This window comes from Neoarius graeffei, chromosome 27 (assembly GCF_027579695.1).
Source record: "Neoarius graeffei isolate fNeoGra1 chromosome 27, fNeoGra1.pri, whole genome shotgun sequence".
Lineage (NCBI taxonomy): Eukaryota > Metazoa > Chordata > Actinopteri > Siluriformes > Ariidae > Neoarius > Neoarius graeffei.
This window is the reverse complement of record NC_083595.1, coordinates 23,664,203-23,684,158: the sequence shown is the minus strand read 5'-3', so window position 1 is coordinate 23,684,158 and position 19,956 is coordinate 23,664,203. Positions and strand designations below refer to the sequence as shown.

Here is a 19,956-nt window from a genome sequence, read left to right as displayed (position 1 = left end):
AAAAAAAAATTGTGTCAGTGTCCAAATATATATGGACCTAACTGTAGATTTGGTTGTACTTTGGGGTCGAGAGCTTCGCTGGCAAAGCTTGACAGGTTTAGAATGAGTAGGTCATGTTTTTAGATAAATATCTTCGAGAGATTTTTAATCACGCAAGCATGATAAATATATTGACAGAAACTTTACACTTTCCTATGTGCCCACTGTCAAATAATATTATAGTTTTTAAATTACCTAAATTAGATGAAACATAAAACTTGTCACCTTACTCGGTCACACCAGAGTCGGAGCACTGAGTGCTCACTTCTGCATTCATAAAAGACTATTCACATGGTAACAGCATGATAATCACTTTCACGCTTTCGGTTTTGAATGGTTTCTCTTTCGAGGTGGGAACGCCCACCGTAAACAGAATAAAATCTGTCAGCCATAGTTGAGGCTATTTGGAGGTAAAAGCTGTTGCGAGATGGCATGTGGATTTTATGCGCTTCGGATGATTCAGGACAGCGATTCGATTCATGATTCATTTTATGATTCAGGACAGCAATTCAATTTCAGGACAGCGATTCAGTTCAATCTTGAGAACTGATGAATGGTGCCTTTTTTATTATTATTATTTATTTATTTTTAAACTTCAACTCGATCCAGCCAAAGATCAGCTCGAGTAAGTGTAAATATTTCCATTTCTTATGAGCAGACCGGTTGACAGTGTGTTATCTTATGGCCCTTTTCCACTACCCTTTTTCAGCTCACTTCAGCTCGCTTCAGCCCGACATGGCTCGCGTTTCGACTACCAAAAACCAGCACGACTCAGCTCGCTTCAGCCCTGCTTAGCCCCTAAAACTCGCACCGTTTTGGAGTGGGGCTGAAGCGAGCCAAACCGTGCCGAGTGAGGCTGGGGGCGTGAGCAGACACTCCCCTGTGCACTGATTGGTGAGGAGGAGTGTCCTCACATGCCCACACACGCCCCGCGAGCGCGCTGGGATCTGTAAACACCGTAAACCCGGAAGAAGAAGAATTACGAGAATTTCTGAAGCCTTATGCGCCTCGCCTCATCTATATGCTCTTGCCAGTATCTGTCCGCGTTGTCGGTGACAACAAGCCACAGCACCAAGACCAGCAACACTAACGACTCCATGTCCTCCATGTTTATTGTTTACTATTCGGGTCGTGAGACTGCCGCTTAAAAGCTCACTGATGTCACTGTTTGCGCTGCTTAACGACATCACGTGACGTCCACCCACTTTCGCTAACTCCACCCAATGTGTCCACCCACTTCCAGCCAGCACGGTTCAGCGCGGTTGTAGTCGAAATGCAACTCCAACAGCCCTGTTCAGCTCGACTCAGCACGGCACGGCTCAGCCCAACTCAGCCGCGTTTGTAGTGGAAAAGCGGCATTAGACTGGTGTTTGCAGCACAGGGTCAGTGACCAGTCCACTGCAGCCCAGCCAATTGGACAAACCAATGACTGTGTGTCACTACCGGTGCCAGAACAGCCCATGAAGGAGGCAACATGTTGCTGACCATGCCTGACTGGCGGATCAGTGACTTAAAACTCACGTTTACTTGACAAGAGCTTATGACAAACGTTACATGACGGAACCACTGGTATCATACATGATCTTTTGAAATAGCTAGTAGTTAAAATTCACTACAGGTACCTTTTAAGCTTCGATTCAGCTTTGACTTTAAATTCTATTGTGCTATTGTGTGTACAGTATGTCATTTATAAGAGCTACATTTGACCTCAATACATACAACACTGAGTATTATAATCGTGTGGCAATTTCATATTACGTCATATTGAATTTTTCAGTGTTACCTTACAAAGCAGCTCCTCGTCAAATTCAAACTATTCCCAACCATCTTCCAGCTGCCATTTTTCACACTAAACTAGAATTCAATTTGAGGAAATGTTGCACAGAAAACAGAAATTAATTCATAGCTCCTATTAATGTCAGTTAGTTTTGGTTGAGACATGTCTTGTTTGTTAGTACATTAATTTTTTTTTTAAACTCTAAGTAACCTTGGATATTCTCTCTCTCTCACACACACACACACACACACACACACTTGCTGTGAGAAGCCCAGTCCCATCACAGGGACCTTCAGAGTGGCCATCAGAGCAGGTTTAGGAGTTTTACCATGTGCCTGACTGACAGTACACAGACACTACACACACATCCACAACCACAGACATACACAGGAAGAAAAAAAAGAGGAGAAAGTTGCAGCAACAAGAGAAATGAAAACATGACCACACTAACAAGAGGAGGAGAAAGACAAATCAGACTGAAGATCAGGAGATGAAGATCAAGTATGAATCAGTGAAATGAACAAAACTACAAGATGCACTGAGACACACTGAGAAAGAGGGACAGAGACATGTTCAGGATTAGACAGTGTGAAGTTCAATAGTGGAACTGCCCTCAGAAGTCTTACGAATCTCTTAAACTAGTTCTTAAATGTTCAGAATTTGTGGAGCTCTGGTGGAAGTTATATTTCAAACACTGGACTTGGACTAACAACCGTCTCTTCTTTCCACTAATGCTGTTTTCTTAAAGGTCACTTACAACTGAACAAATCCCATATTGGACAATTCATCTCATCTCATCATCTCATTATCTCTAGCCGCTTTATCCTTCTACAGGGTCGCAGGCAAGCTGGAGCCTATCCCAGCTGACTACGGGCGAAAGGCGGGGTACACCCTGGACAAGTCGCCAGGTCATCACAGGGCCGACACATAGACACACACAACCATTCACACTCACATTCACACCTACGGTCAATTTCGAGTCACCAGTTAACCTAACCTGCATGTCTTTGGACTGTGGGGGAAACCGGAGCACCCGGAGGAAACCCACGCGGACACGGGGAGAACATGCAAACTCCACACAGAAAGGCCCTCGCCGGCCCCGAGGCTCGAACCCAGGACCTTCTTGCTGTGAGGCGACAGCGCTAACCACTACACCACCGTGCCGCCCTGGACAATTCATCTGATGAAAAAAAAAAAATGTTGTTCTTGGTACAAATGGAGATCACCACTAATATTTCTGAATTGTTCCAATTCCTAGACTTTTTTTTTTGTTTGTTTCATCCTGTTGTTACTTCACTGTAATGTGTCACTGCGCCTCACCTGGTAATTCAAACATGAGCCTCCTGAGAATTTCTCATGAACAGTACTAGGTCCTGCTCTGGCAGAATTCAACTTTCACACTGAAGCCTGTTCAATTCTCATGTAAAAGTGCAGCTTTATTCCTGCGTGTATGTGAGAATGTTCATCTGTGGCAGTGTTGAATGAGGAGCTGAATGCATGAGAAGGAAATGTTGTGTTTGGCTAGGTGTCTACCTGAGAAGGTGGAGAAGTGGAAAAGGAGGTGGTGCATACTTCTTGTGAATCCTCTACTCCAGCATAAACCCCTCCCTCGTCCTCACCTGGAGCTCTGAGACAGGAAAAAGGGACAGAGTGAGAGAAAATGTTGACTCGTTTGTATTTACACAAATATGTGCATTAGAAAACCTTGAAAGAAAGCAAGAAATTAAAAGTCTAAATAAACAAAACAAAAGATAAAGCAACTACACGTCCCAGTGTCTCCATGGCCACTGTGTACCATTTTTTGACATGTACCAGTCAAAAGTTTGGACACACCTAATTCAATGGTTTTTATTTTTATTAAATAAATAAATGACACTTCATGCCTTAAAGTAATGATGGACTGTTTTTTCTCTTTACTTAGCTGAGTAGTCCTTGACATAATATGGATTACTACAGTTGTGGAATAGGGCTAATTACTGTATTTTTATTATTTAGGCCACACCAATTTAATTAGTTGGTTCTCGGATTTTTTCAGGAAAAATATGAAGCAAGCGAGTGAAATAAAAAAAAAAAAAAAAAAAAATGCTCTGATGGTAAAATTAGAGGTGGAAATAGAGGGCTTTCATAATAGAGAAACAAAACAAAGACAATACATTATTGTTACACATTTCATATGGCTCTTTTAATAGCTTATCTTATTTCCACCCATATGGATTAAGGATAATTGAAAATAAAAGTCTGAAACAACAGTCTTCATTTTTTCCTTTTATACGTCAGTTACGTTGCTACATTTGCATAAACCTTGGCGCGAATATCGAAGCAAAAACAACACGGAAGAAGCAGCAGCAACAACAACAATAATAATAATAATGGAGGACTTCGCGTTTGTACAGCTGCTGCTTCTCGTCGTTTAAAAATGGTGATCTTTTGCGGTCTTGTTATTGTTGTTGGTCTTAACAACTCCGCCCCCCCGCTGACATAAGCGGTTCTTTCCTCTGGCCCAGCAAAGAGTTGGTGCTAGCCTGGAACCGGTTTTTCTGGCCCCAGAGCCAGTTCTTTGTCAGTGGAAACAGAAAACCCAGTTCCAAACTAAGCACTGGCCCCGAACCAGCCCTGGAACTGCTTTGGTGGAAAAGGGGCATCAGTGTTTCACAGTGGCGTACGGTTTGTCATTTAAGAGTTGATGAACCTAGGCACCAAGAAAACTGGCTGTGGGATTGAGGCAGAATTGCAAAATGCATGAAATATAATGTAGACTAGGCCTACTGTAGGCCTACATTCAAACTCATTTTTTCTGTCACGAAAACAGTTTATCACAGCAACGGGTGACTAATAGCATTAGAACGACAAGATCGTGCTGTTTCACCAGATATGCGGACGGTAGCCTATGTGACTAAAACTCCGCGATCAATTTAACCGAGATGAATATTCATCAACGTGCCGTTAGGTGAATCGGGATAGGGTAAGAACAGATTTTTTTGCATGAGAAACAGGAGCGTGAGGGCATGAGAGGGCAGCCATACGCATGTGTCTCACGCTCACTACATAACAGTCGGCAGCCCTGCTCAAGAGGGATGCTACCCAGAAAAAATGAACAAGGGAAAGTCTTTCTTGAAGAGTTTGGTGAACTGTTATCAGTCATTTGCTTAGAGTTTGATTGTCTTATTATATCTGGGGATTTTAACTTGCATGTAGATAATACTGATAACATTTATGCCAAAGAACTATTTGCAATTATTGATAACTTTAACCTGGTACAACATGTACAGGGACCGACCCACTCTCGTGGTCATACTCTTGACCTCGTCATCACAAAGGGTCTTACTGTTTCTTATACTGTTGTTGACCTGGCCTTATCTGATCATTTCTGTGTTTTCTTTGAAGTTTCTATGTCTCCTCACATTCAGAATAGCTCAACGACTATAGGTAGGAGAGTCATAAACGACAACACGTGTTCTTTTTGAGCAAGCTCTCTCACAGAACTCAACCAAAATGTCAGACTCTGTAGATGATTTACTGGAATTTTTTAATTTAAATATGACCCAAATTATGGATAATATTGCTCCATTCAAAATAAAAAGAGTCAATGATAAGCAGAAAGCACCATGGAAGCAGTACCCGGCTGTTAAACTGCTAAAGAGAGAATGTAGAAAGACTGAAAGAAAATGGCGCAAATCTAAACTTCACATCCATTATCAAATCCATAAAGAGATGCTTTGTAATTATAATTATGAAATTCGTAAAGCAAGACAGTCTTTCTTCTCCAACATCATCAGCAGGAATATGAACAATGCCCGTGTGCTATTTTCAACAGTAGAGAAGCTAACTAATGCCCCACCACAATTAGCACCTGAACTTCTATCAGTTAATAAATGCAATGAGTTTGCATCTTTTTTCAAAGGTAAAATTGATCAAATAAGGCAGAATATTTCTCATAATATATCTCAGTTGCAAAAAATTGAAAAACTGCAATCACCAATGACACAGATAGATAACTTTAACACAATGTCAGAATTTTGTTTAATTGATTATGAGACTCTTGAAAAAACTGTACAAAATCTCAGTTCTTCAACATCTGAACTGGACATTCTGCCCACCAACTTTTTTAAGTCTGTTCTTCATCTTATAATTACAGATGTGCTTCAAATTATAAATACATCCTTGGAGACTGGCGTTGTTCCTGTGTCCCTAAAAAAAGCTGTTGTAATGTAAAGCCCCTTCTTAAAAAAAATAATCTGGATCCTTCAGTGTTAAATAACTACAGGCCAATATCAAATCTACCATTCATCGGGAAAATCCTGGAAAAAATTGTCTTCAATCAATTAACTGCCTTCTTGATATCAAACAGCTGTTTTGATAATTTTCAGTCAGGATTTCGTGCTAATCATAGCACTGAAACAGCGCTGATTAAAGTTATAAATGACATACGTCTTAATACTGATGCAGGCAGAACATCGGTCCTGGTATTACTGGACCTCAGTGCAGCTTTTGATACTGTTGATCACAACATACTGCTATATCGACTTGAACACTGGGTTGGATTGACTGGTAAAGTTATCAATTGGTTAAAATCATACTTAAAAGATAGAAGCTTCTTTGTTACCCTGGGAAATTGTTCCTCAGCGTCAATGCCCTTGACCTGTGGTGTCCCCCAGGGGTCGATTCTTGGACCATTACTTTTCAACCTTTATATGCTCCCACTTGGGCAAATTATCAATAAAAATTCAATTTTGTATCACTGCTATGCAGATGATACCCAAATTTATTTTGCTCTATCACCAAATGACTATGCCCCCCTTGAATGTCTCTACCAGTGCATCGATCAAATCAATAGCTGGATGTCACAAAATTTTCTTCAGTTGAACACAGATAAAACAGAAGTAATTCTATTTGGAAAAAAAGATGAAAGACTCAGGATTACCACTATTCTTGACAAAAAAGGGATTAAAACTAAAGAAATGGTTAAAAATCTTGGTGTTTTCATTGACAGCGAGCTAAACTTTGACAGTCACATGAAAGCAATCACTAAAACGGCATTTTATCACCTAAAAAACATTTCCAAACTAAGAGGACTTATGTCAAAAAATGATCTGGAAAAACTAATACATGCCTTCATCTCTAGTAGGGTTGATTACTGCAATGGCCTTTTCACAGGCCTGCAAAAAAAGACCATCAAACGACTTCAGCTGGTTCAAAATGCAGCAGCGAGGGTTCTCACACGAACAAAAAGAACAGAGCACATTACCCCAATTCTAAGGTCCCTTCACTGGCTTCCAGTAAGCTACAGAATTGACTTTAAAGCATTGCTGCTGGTGTATAAATCTCTAAATGGTACAGGGTCCAATTACCTCTCTGATATGTTCCAGCGGCCTAACCCAATCAGATCTACCAGATCGCAACAGAAAAATTTACTATTAAAACCAGTTGTTAAAACAAAGTGTGGTGAAGCAGCTTTTAGCTACTATGCAGTACATCTATGGAACCAACTGCCAGAGGACATTAAAAATGCTCCTGCTGTTGGCAGTTTCAAATCTAGGTTAAAGACCAAGCTGTTTTCAGATGCTTTCTGTTAAATAATTAATATTTTTACATTTTTTATAATCTTTACTTTCTCTGCATGTTTTAAATTTACTTTAATTTTATTCTATTTTATTCCACTGGTTTCTTTTTCTTTCTCTCCTTTTTTTTCTTTTTGGCATTTTATTATTTTATTTCTACTATTGTTTAATTCTTATTATTTTCTTTTAATTCTTTTAATTAATTGTTTTAGATTAAAAATAAAATTATTTTATGTAATTTTATTTCTCTATTGTTTACTGTTTTTGTTTTTGCTTCTGTAAAGCACATTGAACTGCCATTGCGTATGAAATGTGCTATATAAATAAACTTGCCTTGCCTTGCCAAGGGAATAAACCCAGTAGGTCTACAGTAAATTTGTGTCATGTATTGTCCTTGTTAGCAGGGCTAGCTCTGGCTGCACATCTTCATCTCATCTCATTATCTCTAGCTGCTTTATCCTGTTCTACAGGGTCACAGGCAAGCTGGAAAATTAGCATATCAATTAGGGTACTTGATATGCTAATTTTTCCCACATGAGTGGCTAGGGGCCCCTTCCCCTTTTCTTGAAAAAAACCCCTGATGAGTCTAGGTTTAACTTCCAGATCGGATGTCAGAACAAATGTAGTAAAGCAACCAGGATGTTTTTCTTGGGATCATCCCCTTGTATGCATCTTTCCCTTTCCTGTTTGAAAGATGCATTTAACTATTATGTGTATAGTGGTCAGAGTTTGGTTGGATACAGGGAAAGGTGTCAAATGTAAAAAAACAGCATCGTGAAACAGCCGGGAAAGGGTTTATCCCTTGTAATTGTCAATATAACTAATGGGGTATTAGGTATAAATAATCTTCCCATAGATTAAAATCACTATATGGGTGTGCTTTTACTACCTTAAACATGAATAGGCAGTCAAAACAACAGTTGACCTACTTTCCGGACTTAGGATTTTTCAGAAAATATGCAAAAATAGTACCATATACAAATGCTTAGTTTATATTGAAGGAGTTGGATAATCAAAGTTTTTATTGGCTTAAAAGTTTGATAAAAGGTGTCTGTTGATAGGGTTAAAGGTTCATTCCAGTCATCATGTGCCCACATGGCCAACTAATGGCCTGAAGTAGGGCGTACCAAATGGTAATTTTGTCCCGAGGCCATATTTGGGGCCCTCCTGTACCCCCACCAAAGCTCTGAGTGCCCTGAAACTCTCTAAGTACACAGTAGAGTTCCCAAATACGATGATAAATCAGTTGAAACCCCATCAACATAAAAACTTTCCAAGATATGGACCCCCAAAATGTCAAAAAAAATTGTCATTAAAAAAAAATCCACTTTTAAGGGGTTAATATCTATAAAGTTAGTAAACCTGTGCTATTTTTAGGTGCAGAATCAGATAGACAGGGCCATAATACATAGATATAGCAATTTACAGGTCTATATTCCCCTTAGAACAAAAGATATGGGCCTCCAAAAATGCTTGCAAATTAAGTGTACAATTCCCGGACCCCAAAAGTGGGCATGGCACCCAAACTTTGAAGTGCCAAAATTCAAAAACCATTCCAGCTAGGAAGCTAAAATTTTGGATTTTTTCTTTTGACATCATAAGGCACTAAATAAAATAAATATCAGGCAAATTGAAGAGGTGTCACTGGGGAGGGTGTGTGAATTGACATGGAATGACCCCAAGTTGGCACATCGCAGGGTAACAAGCTCATGGCATCTTGAGTACAACTGTGCAAAGTTTTCCCCCTCTTGAATTTCGACACACCTGTCAAAGATTTTACGCTTCTGTTTGCTGAATATCCTAACAATCACAAACACAGGCTTTGCAGGATTCCCCTCCATAGGCATGTTTCTTCCACAAGTCTTTATCTAAAGTGAAAGGGGTGATTTGATTGGTTTTCGATGTCACGTGACCTCAACCTGCAGTCTTCAGTATTTTGAACCATCAGCCACGATGTTTTTCTGTTGTTGGGAGTTTGATTTCGATTTAATTTTTTTTTTCATTTTGCATTTTCTTCAAGCGGCGATTCCGACAACCAACTAATCGAATTGGTGTGGCCTTACGAAATAATCTAAAATATGAAACTTTTGTTTATTTCACACTTTTTGTTTACCACATAATTCCATATATGTTAGTTCATAGTTTTGATATCTTCAGTATTGTTCTACAATGTAGAGAATAATCAAAATACAGAAAAACCTATGAATGAGTAAGGGTGTACAAACTTTTGAGTGGTACGTATATGCTACCAAACTATAATAAACGTTGCGCAAACTAACATGCATCCAAAACAGTCTTATAGAACTGTAATATAACAGACAAAGACCTGTAATTGCAGGGATGCATGAGGGCCGTGTTCCTGAGCGGACGCTCCACGAAGTGGTCTATGATGATCCCCGTGATGAGGCCCGTCCTCTCAAACTGCCTGCAAGCCCAATACAAGTCAATTCACTTTATCGTTTGATCAGTTGACTGTGAAGTGATATTTTGTGCCTCTGGTAACATCACAATACAGTTTGTATACACAGCAGGAATTTCAACAAGTTTTCCTGTTTTTTTTTTTTTTTGGGGGGGTGGGGGGTGGGTGCCAGTTTAGTCAAACTCAGTTATGACAGCCTAAGTTCAGTTAAGAAAATATTTATTCTAACAAATTAATGTCAGTCAAAGATATCTGTACACTGAGTTGTAAAGCTGCATGCCCCATTCCTTCAGAAAACTGTTCATCTTTTAGTAAGCACTCTGTCCTGGTCAGAGTGGAGGTGGATCCAGAGACCATCTTGGGGACACTGGACACAACTACACCTTGGATGTAAACCTTGACAGTCCATCACAGGGCACCATGCACACACACACACACACACACACACACACACACACACACCTAGGTGCAAAAAAGAGTAGCAATCCACCTCCATTCATTTTTTTTAAAGAGAAAACTGGAGAATCCAGAGGAAACCCACATGGACTCAAAGACCATGCAAAACTCCACACAGACAAGAACGCAAGCTCAGGATTGACCCCGGGAGCGTCAAGCTGGGAGGCAGCATTACTAATCACTATATGACTGCAACCCCTTTCTGAGAAAGGGTCCTGGCTTTTTCAGAGGAACGGAGTCTGTTTGTGTTGTGTGTGCGCAAATTTCACGTGTGTCCAGTTTCACATGGACATCACAAAAGACTGAAGTAACTCAAATTACATGTTCATTATATTCCTCAGGGACAGTGTTGCCAATTCACAGTTCCAGGGTCCCGGTAGGTGGCTTGGCTGAGCTTAATTGCTCCCAGGTGTGAAGGTGTGTGCGCGCGCGCACATGGTGCCCTGTGAAGGACTGGCATCTCATTTAGTGCGTATTCCTGTCTCATCCCCAAACCGACCATAATCCTGACCAGGATAAAGCAGTTAGTTAAGAGAAATGAATGAATTTCAAAGTGTTTGAAAGGTTGATCAAACTACAAGAGAACAGCTTTGGTACGAATTTTTCTGTTTCATTCTGGCCTTGACCCTGATTTTGTAAAAATGCAATGGTTATAGTCAGGTTATAATGTTTTAGATGTTTATAGACAGCCAGATTTTCATTCTGTATGTTTCAAATCAACTTGACAGTATGTTCCATTTTCAGGACTGGGGAACATGTTGAAACTCCTGTCTGTGGTAACTGCATGCATAGAGATTAGAGTTCAAAAATAAATAAATAAATAAATAAATAAATAAATTTTAAAAAAGCAGGATTGTTCCTTTAATATTTGCAAACTGTGTTTACGTATACAACCCCGATTCCAAAAAAGTTGGGACAAAGTACAGATTGTAAATAAAAACGGAATGCAATAATTTACAAATCTCAAAAACTGATATTGTATTCACAATAGAACATAGACAACATATCAAATGTCAAAAGTAAGACATTTTGAAATTTCATGCCAAATATTGGCTTATTTGAAATTTCATGACAGCAACACATCTCAAAAAAGTTGGGACGGGGCAATAAGAGGCTGGAAAAGTTAAAGGTACAAAAAAGGAACAGCTGGAGGACCAAACTGCAACTCATTAGGTCAATTGGCAATAGGTCATGAACATGACTGGGTATAAAAAGAGCATCTTGGAGTGGCAGCGGCTCTCAGAAGTAAAGATGGGAAGAGGATCACCAATCCCCCTAATTCTGCGCCGACAAATAGTGGAGCAATATCAGAAAGGAGTTCGACAGTGTAAAACTGCAAAGAGTTTGAACACATCATCTACAGTGCATATCATCATCAAAAGATTCAGAGAATCTGGAAGAATCTCTGTGCGTAAGGGTCAAGGCCGGAAAACCACACTGGATGCCCGTGATCTTCAGGCACTTAGACGGCACTGCATCACATACAGGTATGCTTCTGTATTGGAAATCACAAAATGGGCTCAGGAATATTTCCAGAGAACATTATCTGTGAACACAATTCACCGTGCCATCCGCCGTTGCCAGCTAAAACTCTATAGTTCAAAGAAGAAGCCGTATCTAAACATGATCCAGAAGCGCAAACGTCTTCTCTGGGCCAAGGCTCATTTAAAATGGACTGTGGCAAAGTGGAAAACTCTTCTGTGGTCAGACGAATCAAAATTTGAAGTTCTTTATGGAAATCAGGGACGCTGTGTCATTCGGACTAAAGAGGAGAAGGACGACCCAAGTTGTTACTGTATCAGCGCTCAGTTCAGAAGCCTGCATCTCTGATGGTATGGGGTTGCATTAGTGCGTGTGGCATGGGCAGCTTACACATCTGGAAAGACACCATCAATGCTGAAAGGTATATCCAGGTTCTAGAGCAACATATGCTCCCATCCAGACAACGTCTCTTTCAGGGAAGACCTTGCATTTTCCAACATGACAATGCCAAACCACACACTGCATCAATTACAGCATCATGGCTGCATAGAAGAAGGGTCTGGGTACTGAACTGGCCAGCCTGCAGTCCAGATCTTTCACCCATAGAAAACATTTGGCGCATCATAAAACAGAAGATACGACAAAAAAGACCCAAGACAGTTGAGCAACTAGAATCCTACATTAGACAAGAATGGGTTAACATTCCTATCCCTAAACTTGAGTCTGTAAACGTCTCCTCAGTCCCCAGATGTTTACAGACTGTTCTAAAGAGAAAAGGGGATGTCTCACAGTGGTAAACATGGCCTTGTCCCAACTTTTTTTGAGGTGTTGTCATGAAATTTAAAATCTCCTAATTTTTCTATTTAAAATGATACATTTTCTCAGTTTAAACATTTGATATGTCATCTATGTTCTATTCTGAATAAAATATGGAATTTAGAAACTTCCACATCATTGCATTCCGTTTTTATTTACAATTTGTACTTTGTCCCAACTTTTTTGGAATCGGGGTTGTACAATAGCACTGTTGAAATCATGAATCTGATTAGTCAGAAGGGATTAAGCAGCTCTGATAGCATTTATAGTGATCATAAATACCAAGTTTATATGAATGTGCCAATTCTAATACGTACTTTTCATAATTGGGTTTGATTTGGGTTCATGATTTGATTTTCCAATGATATTTTTGAAAAAAAATTATGATCAGGAAATGCAACATTTATAACCGCAATTCCAAAAAAAGTTGGGACGCTGTGTAAACTGTAAATAAAAACAGACTGCAATAAGTTGCAAGTCATGGAAACCCTACATTTCATTGAAAATAGTACAAAGACAACGTATAAAATGTTAAACTGAGAAATTTTATTGTTTTTTGAAAAATGTATGCTTATTTTGAATTTGATGTCAGCAACATGTTTCAAAAAAAGTTGGGATAGGGGCATGTTTACCACAGTGTTGCATCACCTCTACTTTTAACACTACTCTGTAAATGTTTGGGAACTGAGGAGACCAACTGCTATAGTTTAGAAAGAGAAATGTTGTCCCATTCTTGCCTGATATACAATTTCAGTTGCTCAACAGTTCGGGGTCTCCTTTGTCATATTATGCACTTCATAATGTGCCAAATGTTTTAAATGGGAGACAGGTCTGGACTACAGGCAAGCTAGTTTAGCACCTGGACTCTTACTACGGAGCCACGTGGTTTTAATATGTGCAGAAAGCGGTTTGGTATTGTCTTGCTGAAAGAAGGAAGGCCTTACATGAAAGATTTTGTTTGGATGGCAGCATATTGCTCTGAAACTTGTATATATCATTCAGCATTAATGATGCCTTCCCAGATGTACAAGCTACCCATGTCATGTGCACTAATGCACCCTCATACCATCACAGATGATGGCTTTTGAACTGAAAACAAGCTGGATGGTCCCTCTCCTCTTTAGTCTGGAGGACGTGGTGTCCATGACTTCTAAATAGAATTTCTACTTTTGATTTGTCAGACCTTGGGATAAATTTTCCACTTCGCCCCAATTCATCAAAAAGAGCTCAGGCCCAGAGAAGGTGGCGGTGTTTCTGGATATTGTTTATATATGGTGAAGATATGGGGAAGCCATGGCCTAATGGCTAGAGAAGCAGCTTTGGGACCAAAAGTTCACCAGTTCAATTCCCTGGACCAGCAGGAATTGCTGAAGTACCCTTGAACAAGGCAACTAACCCCCAACTGCTCCCCAGGTTGCTCTGGGTATGTTGTACTGTACATCACTCTGGATAAGAGCGTCTGCTAAATGCCTGTAATGTAATATGGTTTTCACTTGCATTTGTGGATGCAGTAATTAACTGTTTTCACAGACGATAGTTTTCTCAAGTGTCCCTGAGCCCATACAGTGATTTCCACTACAGACACACCTGCTTTTCATGCAGTGTTGCCTGAGGGCCTGTTTTCAGCCTTGTCTCTTGCATACAGAGATTTCTCCAGATTCTCTGAATCTTTTAATGATATTATGTATCATACATGATGTGATCCCCAAATTCTTTGCAATTTTACATTGAGGAATGTTATTCTTAAACTGTTGCACTGTTTGTCTTGCCCATGCAGTCTTTCACAGAGCGGTGAACCCCTATCCATCTTTCCTTCTGAGAGACTCCGCCTCTCTGGGATACTCTTTTTATACCTAATCATGTTACTGTCCTTTTGCTAATTAACCAAATTAAGTTTTTTTTTTTTTAGCATTACAGAACTTTTTCAGTCTTTTGTTGCCCCGTCCCAACTTTTCTGAAATGGGTTGCTGACATCAAATTCAAAATGAGCATATATTTTTTCAGAAAAACAAAATTTGAGTTTCAACATTTGATATGTTGTCTCCATACTATTTTCAATGAAATATAGGGTTTCCATGATCACACAACAGCACGTTCCCATTTTACTTTTTTTTTTTGGTGTGTGCACACATTTTCATGGCATTACAGCTACGTAACTTCCACCTACCATGAGGTCATGTGCATATTCAATACTGTAAGTTACTGCACCCTCTACTGTTTAAACAACGCAATTACAGGTAGTAAAAACTAAGATGAAGCAGCCTGATTATAATCATGACTCATTACTTCTTTGACTTGTCATAAATTTGTATTGCAGTTTATCATTGCATATGTTGTTACAGTGGTGCTTGAAAGTTTGTGAACACTTTAGAATCTTCTATATTTCTGCATAAATATGACCTAAAACATCATCAGATTTTCACACAAGTCCTAAAAGTAGATAAAGAGAACCCAGTTAATCAAATGAGACAAAAATATAATACTTGGTAATTTATTTATTGAGGAAAATGATCCAACATTACACATCTGTGAATGGCAAAAGTATGTGAAATTTTGCTTTCAGTATCTGGTGTGACCCCCTTGTGCAACTAAACATTTCCGGTAACTGTTGATCAGTCCTGCACACCGGCTTGGAGGAATTTTAGCCACCAACTCTGGGATGTTCGTGGGTTTCCTCACATGAACTGCTCGCTTCAGGTCCTTCCACAACATTTCGATTGGATTAAGGTCAGGACTTTGACTTGGCCATTCCAAAGCATTAACTTTATTCTTCTTGAACCATTCTTTGGTAGAACGACTTGTGTGCTTAGGGTCATTGTCTTGCTGCATGACCCACCTTCTCTTGAGATTCAGTTCATGGACAGATGTCCTGATATTTTCCTTTAAAATTTGCTGGTATAATTCAGAATTCATTGTTCCATCAATGATAGCAAGCCATCCAGGCCCAGACGCAGCAAAACGGACCCAAACCATGATACTACCACCACCATGTTTCACAGATGGGATAAGGTTCTTATGCTGGAATGCAGTGTTTTCCTTTCTCCAAACATAACGCTTCTCATTTCAACCAAAAAGTTCTATTTTGGTCTCATCCGTCCACAAAACATTTTTCCAATAGCCTTCTGGCTTGTCCACATGATCTTTAGCAAACTGCAGACGAGCAGCAATGTTCTTTTTGGAGAGCAGTGGCTTTCTCCTTGCAACCCTGCCATGCACACCATTGTTGTTCAGTTTTCTCCTGATGGTGGACTCATGAATATTGGCCAAATGTGAGAGAGGCCTTCAGCTGCTTAGAAGTTACCCTGGGGTCCTTTGTGACCTTGCCGACTATTACACGCCTTGCTCTTGGAGTGATCTTTCTTGGTCGACCACTCCTGGGGAGGGTAACAATGGTCTTGAATTTCCTCCTTTTGTACACAACCTGTCTGACTGTGGATTGGTGGAGTCCAAACTCTTTTGAGATGGTTTTGTAACCTTTTCCAGCCTGATGAGCATCAACAACGCTTTTTCTGAGGTCCTCAGAAATCTCCTTTGTTCGTGTCATGATACACTTCCACAAACGTGCTGTGAAGATCAGACTTTGATAGATCCCTGTTCTTTAAATAAAACAGGGTGCCAACTCACACCTGATTGTCATCCCATTGATTGAAAACACCTGATTCTAATTTCACCTTCAAATTAACTGCTAATCCTCGAGGTTCACATACTTTTGCCACTCACAGATATGTAATATTGGATCATTTTCCTCAATAAATAAATGACCAAGTACAACCCCGATTCCAAAAAAATTGGGACAAAGTACAAATTGTAAATAAAAATGGAATGCAAGGATGTGGAAGTTTCAAAATTCCATATTTTATTCAGAATAGAACATAGATGACATATCAAATGTTTAAACTGAGAAAATGTATCATTTAAAAAGAAAAATTAGGTGATTTTAAATTTCATGACAACAACATCTCAAAAAAGTTGGGACAAGGCCATGTTTACCACTGTGAGACATCCCCTTTTCTCTTTAGAACAGTCTGCAAACGTCTGGGGACTGAGGAGACAAGTTGCTCAAGTTTAGGGATAGGAATGTTAACCCATTCTTGTCTAATGTAGGATTCTAGCTGCTCAACTGTCTTAGGTCTTTTTTGTCGTATCTTCCATTTTACGATGCGCCAAATGTTTTCGATGGGTGAAAGATCTGGACTGCAGGCTGGCCAGTTTAGTACCCGGACCCTTCTTCTACGCAGCCATGATGCTGTAATTGATGCAGTATGTGGTTTGGCATTGTCATGTTGGAAAATGCAAGGTCGTCCCTGAAAGAGACGTCGTCTGGATGGGAGCATATGTTGCTCTAGAACCTGGATATACCTTTCAGCATTGATGGTGTCTTTCCAGATGTGTAAGCTGCCCATGCCACACGCACTAATGCAACCCCATACCATCAGAGATGCAGGCTTCTGAACTGAGCGCTGATAACAACTTGGGTCGTCCTTCTCCTCTTTAGTCCGAATGACACGGCGTCCCTGATTTCCATAAAGAACTACAAATTTTGATTCGTCTGACCACAGAACAGTTTTCCACTTTGCCACAGCCCATTTTAAATGAGCCTTGGCCCAGAGAAGACGTCTGCGCTTCTGGATCATGTTTAGATACGACTTCTTCTTTGAACTATAGAGTTTTAGCTGGCAACAGCAGATGGCACGGTGAATTGTGTTCACAGATAATGTTCTCTGGAAATATTCCTGAGCCCATTTTGTGATTTCCAATACAGACGCATGCCTGTATATGTGATGCAGTGCCGTCTAAGGGCCCGAAGATCACAGGCACCCAGTATGGTTTTCCGGCCTTGACCCTTATGCACAGAGATTCTTCCAGATTCTCTGAATCTTTTGATGATATTATGCACTGTAGATGATAATATGTTCAAACTCTTTGCAATTTTACACTGTCGAACTCCTTTCTGATATAGCTCCACTATTTGTCGGCACAGAATTAGGGGGATTGGTGATCCTCTTCCCATCTTTACTTCTGAGAGCCGCTGCCACTCCAAGATGCTCTTTTTATACCCAGTCATGTTAATGACCTATTGCCAATTGACCTAATGAGTTGCAATTTGTTCCTCCAGCTGTTCCTTTTTTGTACCTTTAACTTTTCCAGCCTCTTATTGCCCCGTCCCAACTTTTTTGAGATGTGTTGCTGTCATGAAATTTCAAAATGTCTCACTTTTGACATTTGATATGTTGTCTATGTTCTATTGTGAATACAATATCAGTTTTTGAGATTTGTAAATTATTGCATTCCGGTTTTTTGGGGTTTTTTTTAGATTTTTTGGGGGGCTTTTTTCACCTTTATTGGATAGGACAGTGTAGAGACAGGAAATGAGTGGGAGAGAGAGACGGGGAGGGATTGGGAAATGACCTCGGGTCAGAATAGAACCCGGGTCCCCAGATTTATGGTATGGCGCCTTATCCACCTGAGCCACGACGCCCCCAAGCATTCCATTTTTATTTACAATTTGTACTTTGTCCCAACTTTTTTGGAATCGGGGTTGTATAATATTTTTGTCTCATTTGTTTAACTCTCCAAGCGCTTGACAACTCTACTATCGAGAAGGTGGACAACTTCAAATACCTTGGCAGTTGGATGAACACTGCTCATGACATCAACTCCAGAAAGGCCAAAGCCTGGGGCGCCCTAAATTCTCTTATCAAGGTGCGGGCTGCCCCGCTGTCTAGAGACACAAAGGTCAGAGTGTTCAAGGCCTCAGTCGAATCCATTCTTCTCTACGGCTCCGAGTCTTGGTCTCTAACGAGAGCACAAGAGCAATCCTTGGATGGCACATACACCCGCATGCTCCGCAGAGTGTTCAACGTCAGCTGGCAGGACTACTGGACAAATGACCGCCTGTACGGTTCCCTACCACGCCTCTCGACCATAATCGCCAAACGCCGTCTGGCATTGTGCGGCCATGTGTTTCGTCACGATCAACCTGCCGCACAAGTTCTCTTGTGGGAGCCTGAGGTGAAGCGCAAAGTCGGTCGACCACGTACCACTCTGAAAACGGTCCTCGAGCGAAAGACGGGGTTGAAGGAAGATCAACTCAGAGCAGCTATGCTCGACCGGCGGGTCTGGGATAGGATATCTTATCAAGTCACCGGCTTGCCGGATGACAGATGATGATGATCGTTTAACTGGGTTCTCTTTATCTACTTTTCGGACTTGTGTGAAAGTCTGATGATGTTTTAGGTCATATTTATGCAGAAATATAGAACATTCTAAAGGGTTCACAAACTTTCAAGCACCATTGTACATGCGAATAATAAATGGATTTTTTAAAAATGGGTATTTAACAAAAAAAAAAAAAAAAAACACCAGTATAATCAGTGAAGCTTTCTCTAAGATGTTCATTTAACATTCTCACAGAAGGAGTTTTGGGCATCAGTATTTTGTAACACTCAAGTTTTCTACCATAGGAAAGGCTTCACAGGAGAGAACAGAGACTGCTGAGAGAATGACTGTTAATAGCTGTTATCTTAAGTGATGTGAAATAACTTATCTTGTGGATGTTCCACAACATCGTTCAACTATAAAACGGGTCAAACATGTTTTTCCATTTAAAAAATAAAAATGTAATTGTTGGCAAACTGCTGTGGTATCAAAGAAATGAAACGGTTGCTTTTATTAAGAAAATAATCAACTTCGGGTTGGTATAAGTAACTCTGCTTCACATCATATCACTTTATATTACACAGACATGAATTTACTGGGGAATACGTCACTCATATTTTTCACATGAACTACATCCGGGATATTTTCCCGTATCCTCACTCACAAGGAAACTGATGAATTGCTTTGACAAAATTTGGGTACTTTTTGTTTGAGAATGTGTCTATATAATAATAAAAAAAAAAAATTTACACACTGGCTTGAAAATATGAAGTTTATCTTCTTGTGTTGAAAAACTTGCATTTTTCATATGAAATACATTGCGGACCTGTGTGATGTATTCTGATATTTCACTCCGATAACGCCACTTCCAGTGTTTTCCCCATTCACTTGACATGCGTTGTTAAAATGGCGAACCGGTTCAAAATTAAAATTCTTTTGATTAACTTGCATTTTTTTGTGGATGTGTCCATATAACAAAGAACATTACACGGTGGTGCGAAGATATGAAGTTTATCTTCTCGTGTTGAAAAAATTTCACTTGTTTGCTTACTCATATTATTTTATATATTCATCACCACTCAAAGATAAACTTTATCTTTGCGCAACAATCTAATATCCTCTATATATTTTCCTGTAACAGCACACAATTGTTTTTTATTCCCTATTTCTCTGAATTTATGTGTGTTGTTTACATTTAGAAAGTTAATCTAGGTGTTATTGGTGTGTGTGTAGATTTGGACGGATGCAGC

General features: G+C 39.9%; 1 protein-coding gene across 3 annotated transcripts in view; it reads right to left on the bottom strand.

Moving 5' to 3' along the window:
* The window catches only part of atg13 (ATG13 autophagy related 13 homolog (S. cerevisiae)), a 59,043-nt gene that overhangs the window by 21,885 nt on the left and 17,202 nt on the right, over positions 1 to 19,956 (bottom strand). For 2 of the 3 annotated variants that reach the window (XM_060911418.1, XM_060911419.1), the window contains exons 9-10: positions 9,701 to 9,799; positions 3,350 to 3,443 (exon numbers count right to left, since the gene is read on the bottom strand). In XM_060911418.1, coding sequence (XP_060767401.1) covers positions 3,350 to 3,443; positions 9,701 to 9,799 — 193 coding nt within the window. Of the gene's footprint in view, positions 1 to 2,073; positions 2,173 to 3,349; positions 3,444 to 9,700; positions 9,800 to 19,956 lie in introns of all 3 variants that reach the window. The other variant, XM_060911420.1, reaches the window with a different exon arrangement.